At 40.7% G+C, this 13365-nt stretch overlaps 1 protein-coding gene across 2 annotated transcripts in view; it reads right to left on the reverse strand.

Annotated features, from left to right (window-relative positions):
- Nucleotides 1-2207: 2207 nt before the first annotated feature.
- Nucleotides 2208-13365, reverse strand: part of Zmynd12 (zinc finger, MYND-type containing 12) — a 25919-nt gene continuing 14761 nt past the window's right edge. For both annotated transcript variants that reach the window (XM_013016850.1, XM_013016849.1), the window contains exons 4-8: nt 10877-11046; nt 8036-8158; nt 6729-6840; nt 4770-4915; nt 2208-3299 (exon numbers count right to left, since the gene is read on the reverse strand). In XM_013016850.1, coding sequence (XP_012872304.1) covers nt 3177-3299; nt 4770-4915; nt 6729-6840; nt 8036-8158; nt 10877-11046 — 674 coding nt within the window. In that variant the 3' untranslated portion in view covers nt 2208-3176. The remainder of the gene's footprint in view (nt 3300-4769; nt 4916-6728; nt 6841-8035; nt 8159-10876; nt 11047-13365) is intronic.

The following is a 13365-nucleotide window of genomic DNA, read 5'->3' on the forward strand; positions in this document are numbered from 1 at the left end:
TTTCTAGATATTTTGAATAATGAGACTTATTTAATACAGAGAATGAGAGGCTTACTTAGTCTTTGAAATAGGGGCAAGTGTCAACAATCAGCTGCTTTTTATAGAAAAACCTATTTTCAGGAAAACAACAGTTGATGGTTCTCAGAAAGATTAATGATTATGCCTTATGCAGTTTTCAAATCTTGGGTGGTTGGCCTCCACTGGCAGAATTTTTTGCAGACTAGTAAAAGAAAAGGGATACTGGGAACTATAGTTCCAAGCTTCTCTTTTGAAGCAGAGATAAATAATGAAAGCAATGGTGATAAGCCTGACAACAAACAACCCAGAGAAAACTCTACTAGCAATAGAGAATAAATTTGTAATAGAATTCATCAGGAAATTGCACAAGTTTATGTGGAACAAAGCCTAGAAAATGAGAACTGTAGATTGAATAGAAATCTATCCTAGCATGGTAGAGGAGGGAAAATTTTGGTGCCATAATTTCTCTCTTCATTGGTGTTGGACTTTAATCAGTTGAAATGTATTTCTGTACCACAATGTAAGCTTCAATAAAAGTTTGCTTAATTAAAAAAAAAGAATTCATCAGCAAAATATTTGAATTTGTTCATGTCTAATAGCAAAGCCTTAAAATATAAAGCAAAACCTGGCAGAAACTACAAGAAATATGCGAAACTACGATTAGATGGATTATATATGACTTTATCAGAAATAAATAAAAATCAGAAAATATATGAAAGTATGAGTGAATTTGACTCAGTGGCACATATTGACACTGCACCCAATAGCTCCATTCTTTCCCAGCACACACAGAACACTTACAAATACTGTCTATATCTTGGGCCATAAACAATTCTCAACCAGTCAGTGGCTCAGGCTGGTAATCCTACCTACTCAGGAGGCTGAGATCTGAGGAACACAGATTGAAGCCAGCCCAGGAAGGAAAGTCCATGAGACTTTATCTCCAATAAACTACTCAGAAAAAGGCTGAAGTGGTGCTCTGGCTCAAGTGATAGAGTGCTAGCCTTGAGCAAAAAAAAAAAAAAAAAAAAAAAGTGCTCAGGGACAGCGCCCAGGCACAGAGTTCAAGCCTCAAGACCAGCACAAAAAAATCCCCAAAACAAAACCCTGAACCAATTTCTAAAGAACAAAATTATACACAGCATGTTCTATAACTTCAACAATACTAAGCTAAAAATCAACAATAAAGAAATCAGATCGCCTTCTGGAAATTAGGAATCATGCTATTTGTTTGTTTGTTTATGTCTGTTGTAGGGCTTGAACTCAGAGGCTGGGTGCTGTCCTGAGCTCCTTTTGCTCAAGGCTAGCACTCTACAACTTTCATCCACAGCATCACTTCTAGTTTTCTGGTGGCTTATTAAAGATAACAGTCAGATTTTCCTGCCTGGGCTAGCTTTGATCTCAGCCTCCTGAGTAGCTAGGATTGCAGGCATGAGCTACTACAGCTCAACAAGAATCATACTTTTAAGTGACCATGAGTCCTATTTTTATTAATTCTTAGAACAAAAATAAAATGTTGTATTTCAAAATGTATAGGATGAATATGGAAAATATAGCCTTAAAATGCAAGTTTGAAAAGAAAAAAAACTGAAGGATAGAATTACTGGACATGTGGAAAAGTAGAAAACTATGGCCTATAATCAAGAAGAAATGCAGTCAGCAGGAACGATAAATTCAAAAGACTTAATTTAACTTCTCAGAAGACAAGGGAAATGTATGAGTTTAAAACAAATCATGCTAAGTGAGGTAAGCCAAACTCAGAGACAAACTCGTTTTCTCTCATATGTGGAAGCTAGGTCTAAAATATAACTGGATATGATAACCTGTACAGGACTCTCTAGGCATTCACATTCAAACAGAGTAAAGGAGGAGACCGTTAGGGAAGGAACACAAAGCTGTAACTCTTCTGAACATTTAAAATATCATTTATTGAAATGAACTCCAGGAAATGGAAACATGTTTTTTGTTGGTGGTGGTGGTAGTGGTGTTTGTTTTTTATTTGGATTTTTTTTGTCTAGGAGGTAAAGGGAGGCACAAAAGGAAGAGAAGGAGGGTGAACAGATGAAAGCATGCTATTCAGTACGCACTACGTGGGAAATGACCTATGTAACTTGTGGGAAGGGATGGGAGAAGGAACTAAGGAAGTGGTGACATTGTCCAAAAGATAGAAATGTACTCATTACCTGACTTAAGAAATTGTATCCCCTCTGTACATGTTAATAATAACAATAAAATAATTTTAATGTAAATAATAAACTTTCTAATTATACTCTGTGCAGAAGGGCCACTGAGTAGGACTTCAGATTAGAGAAAACAGAGACTAGATAAGGGAAGGGGTAAAATTGAAAGGGACCAATGACTATGGTACAAGAGAGAAAGCTATATTTTGATCATATGGACACTTGTTGCATCTCTCCCTTAAGCAATATAGTCAGCTCACATCTGCTTCAATTTACCCAGACATCAACATAGAATGATGTCTCAGCAATGCATGCTAGGGCTCCCTTGGCATATAAAGAAGGATTTTTTTGTTTTGTTCATGTCTACATTTTGCTATTTGTTTTCTATATGTTCCATGTCCTTTTTATTCTTCTGTTCATCCTGTACTGTCTTCTTTTGCTTTAAGTAGACATTCTCTAGCCTTCCATTTTAGTCTAATGTTAATTTAAACTATTTTTTATTTTCTTAGTGATTGATCTAGGAATTATAATAGGTATTTTACAACAACCTACCTTAGCTTAATGCTGAATTAATTCTAGCTGAACAAATATCTCACTCTGCTCCAATGTATTCTAGTCCTTATTCTCTTACTTGGTGAAGTTCTAAAAAACATGCATCACTGAGAGGCTTCTAGGAAATACAACAAACTACTAACACTTTAATTACAAGAACCAAATGAGTGATCCAATTATACATTACTTGAAGACATAGAGTCATGATAAACCAAGTATAAGGTCACGACAAAAGTTTTACTCATATCTGCATCTACAGTTCTATTCCCTCTCGCATTTGCTAATTAAATCACAGCCATGTACACAATTGCTGGAGCAAAGGGTGGGAATGTCAGTAATCCAGAGTACCTAAGAGCAGTGTACAAGACTGAAGCATATCAGACCTTTGATAGCCACTTAATATCCCTTGATGCTCACAGGTCTCTATTAATTAGCAGGACGGTCTTCTTCAGCTGAGATGACATTTAGAAATTCTTGAATAATTTTTTGCTCAACAACATTGTTATTTTCTTGGGCTAGTGTGAGGGCTCTTATGGCATATTCCTTTGCCTGTAATACAATGGCAGTGACAAAGGGAAGTTATCACAGGAAATGCTAACATTGGGAAGTCCTACTTGTATCTAACTCTACAAACATGGAGAGAACTCATCACCTCATACCAGCCACTGAACTCTCTCTGATAAACCAGGATTAGGGGCCCCCATCTCTGAAATGGTTGTAGGGATGGTTAGAGAACAGGGAAATATTTCCACCAAATTTTCAAATTGACATGGTTGAACAAAACCTCTTTTTATAGGGCAGATAGAAAATGAAAGGCCCCAATGAGCCCACACTGGCCCCTTACAGATAATTACATGTATACTGGGTGGGCCCCCCAGAAACCCACCTGACCCTACAAACTTAGAGGTATAAACAAGTATACCTCTCAGCAACATGAAATCTCTGTTGGATCTTAATCAGGACCCTATGGACCAACATAGGGAGGCATAAAGACAATAGGTAACTTGTATCAATTATCATTCTGGGACAGGTCTGGGGGTTACTGACTTGGACAAAGACTCCATAGTATATCTTGGAACAATCTGCGGCCTGCCTGCCCTCCCTTCCTTCCCCCGCTTCCTTCCTTCCTTTCTTCCTTCCTTCCTTAATGAATGGCTGCTGTGTTCTAGCTACTGTGACTATAGGCAGAAATATCTTTCCCTAAGGAACTTACAATATAGCCAGGTTATAACAACAACAATAACCATGACAAAGGAGTAAATCATGACAGTATCTTAAACATACTAATACATACTAAGGAATAAAATAAAGCAAGGAGGATCGGAGGTCTTAGAGGCTTCCCTAGGTGAAAATTTCATGTAGAAAAAAGAGACCAGAAGGCAGTGACGCCCCATGTACAGATGGATCCCTTTGTTTGAGGATCTGTTGTAGACTTACCAATAAACCTGAAATGTGCCACCTACCAAACTAAAAGACATGAGACAGATAATTGGCCCTCTTTGTGCCCTGTTGCCACATCTGTGAACTAGGGATAATAAAATATCAACTTTATAAGGTTGTTGTAAGAATTAAACATGATGGTTAGGTGTAGGACTTAAGCCAGAGACTGGCAAGTGATGAGCATGCAGAAATGGTTACCTTTTTAAAAGCCATTTCCAGGCAACTCATTCCTGCCTGAAACCCTGTGCAACAGGGACCTTCGTAACTGAGTGTAGAGTGGTCACTTCATTTCCCCAGCAGCTACCCAGAGTCCTTCTGTCCTGCTAGCTTCCCACACTGCCCAAGGCACAGTTCCCCTGTACAATCATAGGAAGTCTCCCTGGAGAAAAAGAAGTTCTGCTTCTATTTTGCAGGCTGAACTCAACAATGGGAAATGTCATAAGCTTCTGAACTGTTTTGGAGTGTGAGTTCGGAGGAAAGCAAACCTACAGTGGGATTGAGTAAAACACAGCTGAATTCAACTACTTAAGTGTATTTCTAGATCCATTTCAGACAGACCACTTTTGTAGGGAAACTTGCCTTTGAAGACTTCATCATCAGGTAGCAAAGCATGGCTAGGGTTTTCAGAACCAAGATGATTTTTTTTGGAGATTTAGTGAAAGCAGATTCCCGAATGTTTAAGACTGAAGTCAGGATCCGGATAGCTTCTGCATCCTGGGCTTCATCTGTATTGAGAGGGGAAATAGAAGCACAGGTCTTAAGCTGGGCGCTCATGGCTCATACCTGTAATCCTAGCTATTCAGGAAGGTGAGATTTGAAGATAGAGGTTTGAAGTCAGTCTGGGCACACAAATCCATGTATCTCCAATTAACTATTATAGAGCCAGACATTGAGCACAAGTGGTAGAGTGCCAGTCAAAAGTGAAAAAGCCAGCTGGGTGCTGGTGGCTCATGCCTGTAATCCTAGCTGCTCAGGAGGCTGAGTTCTGAAGATCACGGTTCAAAGGCAGCCAGAGCAGGAAAGCCTGTGAGAATCTTATCTCCAATAAAACATTCAGAAAACCGGAAGTGGTGCTGTGGCTCAAATGGTAGAGTGGTCACCTTGAGCTGAAGAGCTGAGGGACAGCACCCAGGCCCAGAGTTCAAGCCCCACAACCAACAACAACAACAAAAAAAAGTGAAAAAGCCAAGTGAAAGCACCAGTCCTGCAATAAATAAAACATAGGCCTCAGGCAGCTGAACCTGCCTTCATCATCTGCACTCAGCTACCAGCTGACAGGCAGCAGCCTCCTCACAGGGGGCTCCAGTAGAAAGAGCACACATGTCAGCAGGAGCTCCACAGGCAGGAGAGCACTCTCCTCACACACAGCAGGAGTAGGACAGCTGAAGACACCATGCAGCTTTGCCTACATGTCGTGAGAGCAATCTAAAACGTGCTCTTCCACCAGTCCCAAAGTTGCTAAAGTCTTTCTGACCCTGGACTCTAAATACAAGGAATCTGTTACAGCCAGATTCCCTGCACCCTGTTCAGCCTCCACTGCAGCTATAGTACCACAATTCCTCTCCCCAAGTGTAGAGATGCTTGGGTGATCAACTGTCTTCTGCTTCCCCATATGAATTTGTTTACTATTGTCCCCAGTGATTTCTGTTGCTACATTAGGCACTACTTATTGAGCAATTATTATGGTTCACGTACTTAAAAACACAGACGTTATGATTTCCTAGTTTTCTGCTGTAACATGAATCATTTCTTTATGCTGTAACATGAATCATTTCTATCATGAGAAAATTCTGTAAAGCTACTAGGTTTTTTAACCTTAACTAAAACCTTTTTCTTCAAAACGTTATCCTTTTTCACCACCGCCCACCTGTCCTCATCTTACCTTTCTGAGACACGTTTTGCACTAGAATTTGTACTTGTAGAAACCCACTTTGCTGTTGCACATGGGTTCTGCATCACCATCTGTACTAGAGGTCTCTGTAGAGCAAGAACTAGATTCCCCAATCCTTTTTTTAAAAATCCTTTCAATGGGCAAGGCTCTGCACTGTGCTACTCACGCTTCAGCCTTTTGCTGACTCTGGGGATGAAGTTAGATCAAATTTGGCCCTGCCACTGAGGAACTGATTGCTCCCAAAAAGAAGGAAAAGACACCAGAATGAATCAGCAGCACAACTTCTGTGCAGAACCTATCATGGCTTATGAGCCCTGGAGGGGTAACCGAGAAATAAAGAGTTCTGCAGAAACCACAGAGGCTCTCACTGGGACTTTTTCCTCCAAATGTGCTTTTGTGTTATGCTCCTGGGGGCTAAGCATGATGATAAAGAACTGAATTCTTCCTATCATTGGTAAAAAGCTCTTTGAACTCCTCACCTCATTGTCCCTGTCTGCAAAATGGGGAAGGTAGCACTAAGGTACTCCATGAAGGGAATAGCTGTTCTTCCTGTCAGAGGCAAGATCTGCCTATGGAGATAATAATCTGGGTGTGTATTCAGTAGAACCAAGTCTCTACTCTGCTTCCCACGGAGAACTGCCACTTACCCAGGCCAGTGTCATTCACAAGTCGTTTGCCTAATAAATCTGGTTTTTGAGCACGAATCTGTAAGAGCGTTTGATAGTGATCGTTCACATAATTATACCAAATATCTGCAACCTGTTGGGGAAAGAGACAGAAGTCAGACAAGTAGGACAGACAGAGCTGCTAGACCAGCTAGATGGAAGCACAGCTTCCAGGGTTTCTGTGTATAAGACTCCTTTATTTGCTGTGTTTGGGGGCAGAGGATCCTAGAAGCTCCTAGAAGCTCCCCTCTAAACGGCCCACCAAAAGTGCATATGAAGCCAGGTGCTGGTGGCTCATGTCTGTAATCCTAGCTACTCAGGAGGCTGAAATCTGAGGATCATAGTTCAAACCCAGCCCAGGTAGGAAAGTCCAAGATCTTCTCTTCAATTAACCACCAGAAAACTGAAGGTGGCGCTGTGGCTCAAAGTGGTAGAGTGGTAGCCTTGAGCAGAAGTGCTCAGGGACCAATGCCCAGGTCCTGAGTTCAAGCCTCATGACTGAACCAAAAAAAAAAAAAAAAGGCATATGACAAGACAGGGGCTGCAAAGCATAGATGGCAGACCATGGAGAAGGCCAAGAAGAATCTAGTAATAATCACTACCATTTGCAGGGTACTTTCTTACTACCCCAATTATACATGACATAACTGCACAATAGAAACTGTCTGAGCCTTAGATCATATTCAAATTTTGGGGGGAAAAACTGTTAAGCAGCTCTGGCTCTATATTCAAGTCTGTCTAACTCCAAAACGTATTTGCCTTTGAGTTCTGCCAAAATGCACTTTCTAAGAAATGGATCTAAAACACAAATCAGTCACAACCTGTAAAGAAATAGTTTCTGGTCAAGTGAAGTGTTGTTGAGTGAACATAACTGGCATTTTCAAAACAATTTTAAAATGTTTACACATCAAGATGGAATTTTTAATGTACTGATATGTTCTTTGGTCCTTTAACAGGACATTGCAGCAGTAGATAGCCATCAGAAAGCATTCCTGCTCTGCTGCACACTTCAATATGTCCACACTGCCTTGCCCTCTGGGAACTGGTACTCACTGGCCATCATTCAGTATTTGCTAATCACGCTATAGGTGCTAAGAATTAGTCTGGTTTTGTAGTAAATAAATAGGAGGAGAGGAAGGTGAAGCATATCGTATATCAGGCTGTATAACCTTAGCCAAGTAACTTCATCTCTCTGAGCTCTAATGTTATATGTCTCATGAATGGTCTACACCAGTTGTAAAATACCAGGTATATGTGTCACATCTAATGTCCCACATTGCCCAGGTCACCTTTGTGTACAATGTGTCTGCCAGGTCCAACTTTCTAAGTCCATAGAAGATATTAGCCAGGTGGAAGTAACCTCCTGAGGTCCTGGTATCCTCTGTTCCAAAAGCACAGCTGGAAAAATAAATCTATTGAGGGAAGAAAGAGAGTGCTTGAGTTCTCTTTGCAAATCACGTTTGATTAAGGTCTTGTATCCAGAATTCACAGAGAGAACATTTACAAGAACCCAATAGAAATATGAGCTAAGGATCTGAACAAACACTTCTCCAAAGAGATTCTGAACAAACACTTCTCCAAAGAGATATATAAATTGAACACATGAAGAATTGCTTAACATTGATAGTCATTAGAGAATCACAATGACATTGCAATGGTTTCATTCCACCTCACTCCCAGTTGCATGGCTATCATAAAAAAAAAAACAACAACAGAAAATGACAAGTGTTGGCAAGGATGAAGAGAAAATGAAAACCTCATAAATTGCAGAGGGGAATGTAAAATGGTATAGCTTTTATGGAAATAGGTTGGCCGTTTGTCAAAAAGTTAACCATAGGGGTTGGGAAGGTGGCTCAGTGGTAGAGTGCTTGCCTTGCATGCATGAAGCCCTGGGTTCGATTCCTCAGCACCACATAAGCAAAAAGAAAAAAGTCAGAATTGGCGCTGTGGCTCAAGTGGTAGAGCGCTAGCCTTGAGCTGAAGAGCTGAGGGACAGCGCCCAGGCCCAGAGTTCAGGCCCCACGACCAGACCCCCCCCAAAAAAAAGTTAACCATGGAGTTATTATATGAACCTCTTCTAGGTGCCTAGCCAAGAGAAATAAGAATGAGTCTCTACACAAAGACTTGCACACACGTTTGCTGTAGCATTATTTATAACAGACTGAAAGTAGGAATAGCTGAAATGTCCTACAACTAACAAACAGGTAAACAAATTGTGGGCCAGAAAAGGGATGAACCATTATCAATATGTGCAATGATGTGGCTGAATCCCAAAGTAATGATGCAAGAAGTGAAAGAAGTCAGATGCAAATTCTCCATATGATTCTGTTTATATAAAATGTCCATAAAAGAAATCTATGGAGACAGAAAGTGGTTTCTTGGGGTAGGGATGGGAATGTAATTACAGCAAATGGATATGAGGGATCTGTGGGGGTGATGGTAATGTCCCAAAACTTGACTGTGCCAATGGATGCATTAAATGTACTAAAAGACATTGAATTGTACATTTAAAGGATGATTTGGTGGTATGTAATGACAAGGGCATACATTAATGAAAAAAAGTCTAGGCATAGTAGCACATACTTGTAATTCCAACACTTGGGAGGCTGAGGCAGGAGGACTGTGTTCAAGGCCAGCCTTGGCCACATTTAAAAGGGGAAAGAAAGGCTGAGTATATTGGTACATGCTACTCTGTAGGCAGACAGGACAACTGTCATCCAAGACTGGCCTGGAAAAAAGTACAAACACTATCTGAAACACAAACTTAAAACAAAAAGCACTCAAGTGATTGAGCACTTGTCAAACAAACACAAGGCCCAAACTTTAGTTCTCAGTACAGAAAAACAGAGGGGGTGGGGGAAACAAGCATGATTCAGGAATGTGACCTTGACCTAATTTCCTAATCGTATGGTTCAGCTCGAGACAATATTTCTCTGTTCAACATGTTACAGGATGAAGAAGACAGAAAAGAGGCATAAATGAAGAACTGTATTGTGCAAGAGCACAGGTGGAAATACATAGCACCCTCAAAAAGATTACCTGAGGATAGTTTAGTGGAACAATGATGAGATATAGAAGTATGAAGGGACCCACAAGGGCTAGTAAAGCACTGAGGACAATCACTAACAAGAAACTACTATCATCCCCACAGCTCAGTAAATAAGGAAAGGAGACAGGGCCCAGCCAGACGTGGCACTATGGAAAAAGGCCACTCAGCAGAAGCTGTTGTGAGACAGTAACACTGACCATGTTTCTAGAGCTGGGCTAGGGTACAAAGGCAGCAGAGAGAATATCTCCCTTGTTAGGTCTCTCAATTTCAAAACCCACACAGCAGTGGAGTCCAAGTTTTGTAGTCCATGGCGCTTAGCCTCCCAGAGCAGGAAATAGATTGGACTATGGAGATATGGGCAATAAACAGTATAAGAATGAATTTATTAGGACTGTATTGTTGCAAGCAACCAGAAGTATCACTTGGTGGTAAGATCAGTGTAGAAGCTAAGGAAAATGCCTGCCTACACGGAGACTGCAGGGTGACCTAACCTAACCCTGATTTCAGACTCAGGAACTCTCCCATCTGATATTTCCCAATACAGAAATTCTAATAGGAACTTCATAATTTTGGAAGATCAGCTCAGTTATCACATTCATCATCCTATCTGACATTTGTACAGAGTTTTATAGTTTGTAAGTGCTTTCTTATAGATCTAGTTCATTTAAATTTAATAACCATACTCTGAATTAGAGACATTGTTATTTTTTTTGAAATAGCCCAAGTATACATACATTTTTCTTCTATTGTTAATGTTTGCAGTGGCAGATTGTTTCACACTCTTTGTCTTACAGGTGAGGAAAGAGGTTAAATAATTGGTCTCAGACTGTGGCTAATGAACCACAGAGCTGAGGCTTGAAGTAACATGTTCTCTCAACCTGTGTGCTCTTCTGCCTTCCCTTATTATCTACAGAGCAAGGAGGCCTGGGGGAAGCTGTGACCTGGCCACCAGGTGGAAAGGCTTAAACTCAGGTCATCAGATGTGTTCATTATAAACGGAAAGTTTTAGAGAAGTTAGAAGAAGAAAAGTAAATTAACTTTTCCTCAAAAGCATCTGGATGTTCTAATTTAGCATGTTTACATCATTGGCCAGATGATAACGGGCTTCCTCGTTGTTCTTCTTGGCTATGTAGAGAAGTCCCAGGTTCCGATGCAGTAAAGAGTAGGTGGCATTGCTACAGTCAGTTGACTTGAGCACTGTCCACTGGGCTTGAGACAGATATTCTTCAGCCTGCACAATCCGGCCCATACCTGCCCAGAAGCAGTGAAGAAGGAGATAATCATAACACATGATAAAATAGGAGTCAATCACACATTCATTTACTTATCCAAATATTTATTTGTTGTGGTACTTGAATTTAAACTCAGAACCCTCCTTGCCGTGCTAGGTACAATTCTATCGTGTCAGCCATGCCCCTAGCCCTTATGACAATAATATTACACTCAGGGAAATGAATATGCTACATTTGCTTATTCACTCATCAGTTGTTGGACATTTAACTTGTTTCTGCTTTCATCTATGAATAAGCTGCTTTTGCTTTTTAGTTATTTTTCAGAGGCTGCCTAAGGCGAGATTTAGACCTTGATTCTCCCACCCATGCCTCCTTCGTAGCTTTGTGCCCCACATCTAGCTTATTTGTTGAGATGAAGTCTCACTGATATTTTGCCTGGGTGGCCTCTAACCAGGATTCTTGCCATGAGTTTCTAGGATTACATGCATGATGCACTGTGCCTAGCCCTTCATTGACTTAAATATTTGGGAGAGGAGCATGCTGGGGTTTGAACTAAAGGCCTTTCACTTGTTAGGCAGAAGGGCAAGTATTCTTACTGTTGAGCTACACCTTTACTCTTACTTTTTGCTTGTCATTTTGGACATATTGTCTCCCTTCCTGGGATGAGTCTGGGAGTCATGTATCTAGGTTAGGCTTCCCATCATAGCTAGAATTATGGTATATATCACCAAGCTAAGCTCTAGGCTTAGAAGGGGTCTTATGAATGGTTCTGCTTAGGCTGAACTTGGAACCACAGTCCTCTCAATATGAGCCTCCCTAATAGCTATGATTACAGACATAAAGCCACCAGCAACCAGTTCACACAAATATTTATTAACACAAAAATCCTGCACATGAATGTGGACCACAGCAGCTTATTCATAGACGAAAAATAGAAACAACTTAAATGTCCAACAACAGATGAGTGAATATGCAAATGTAACATATTCATATCCCTGAGTGTAATATTATTGTCATAAAAGAATGAGGTATATGCTACAATGTAGATGAACCTTGAAAATGCTATACTAAGTGAAAGAAGCCAGATACCAAAGGCCACATATTGAGATTTCATTTCCATGAAGTATACAGGATAGGTAAATCTACAAAGGAAGAAATAAGGTTCGTGGTGGCTAGGCCCCCAGGGGAAGTGGGTGAGAATGCCTATAGGGAGTAACTGTTAAGAGGCACAGGATTTCTTTTAGGGTTGATGAAAATATCCTGGAGTTAGATAGTAATGATGGCTTTCACAACATTGTGAATATACTTTAAAACTACTGAATTGTATTTTAAAAGAATAAAAGGATGAAAGTTATGGTATGTGCTGGGCATTGGTGGCTCATCCTATAATTCTAGCTATTCAAAAGGCTGAGATTTGAGAATCATGGCTCAAAACCAGCCTGGGTAGGAGTCTGTGAGACTCTTATCTCCAATTAAACAGCAAAAGGACAGAAATTGGCCTTGTGGCTCAAAAGTGGTAGAATGCTGTGGGGGCTTGAACTCTGGGCCTGGAAGCTGTCCCTGAGCTCTTCGGCTCAAGGCTAGTGCTCTACCACTTGTGCTTCAGCGTCACTTCCATTTTCTGGTTGTTTATTGGAGATAAGAGTCTCATAGAATTTCCTGTCTGGGCTGGCTCTGAACCATGATCCTCAGATCTCAGCCTCCTGAGTAGCTAGGATAACAGGCATGAGCCACTGGTGCCCAGCTTACTCTGGTTATTTTTGACATAGGGTCTCACATTTTTCCCAGGTTGGCCAGGTTTGCTACCTCCCTTTTTGCTTCCCACCATAGTGGAGATGACAGGCAAGTGCCACCACTCACAGCCTTTTCTGTTGAGATGAGATCTCAACCCTATGAAGCACTTACTTGGTGCTGTCTGTGTGTTGGGTACCTTGCATAAGTGTCAAGTATTTTGAAAGTATTTTTGAGTTCTTTCTCTGCAGTAGGTATTGTGAGGAGTAAATATAGGCAGAGATCCAGTTCTCCCTGCATTTACAACCTAGTGGACAAGATAGACACTCATTAATCATGTCAATGAATATGTAGCTATTAATGGAGTAAGTGCTCAGAAGAAAGGAGATAGTATAGGTGAATATATTGAAAAGAATCCTAAGAGGATCAAAGTACGTGGAAAACAGTTCACAAGATCTCATCTCAACAGCCGACCAAAATAATTTAAAAAAAAACAGAGTAAATTGCGGTTAGAAGCCTTGCTCTAGTGGTAGAGTGCCTGCCTAACAAGTAGGAAGCCTTGAGTTCAAACTCCACTACTGCCTAGGTGGGGGGGGGGGGGGGGGGG

The sequence above is a fragment of the Dipodomys ordii genome, unplaced genomic scaffold, assembly GCF_000151885.1.
Source record: "Dipodomys ordii isolate 6190 unplaced genomic scaffold, Dord_2.0 Scaffold33, whole genome shotgun sequence".
Lineage (NCBI taxonomy): Eukaryota > Metazoa > Chordata > Mammalia > Rodentia > Heteromyidae > Dipodomys > Dipodomys ordii.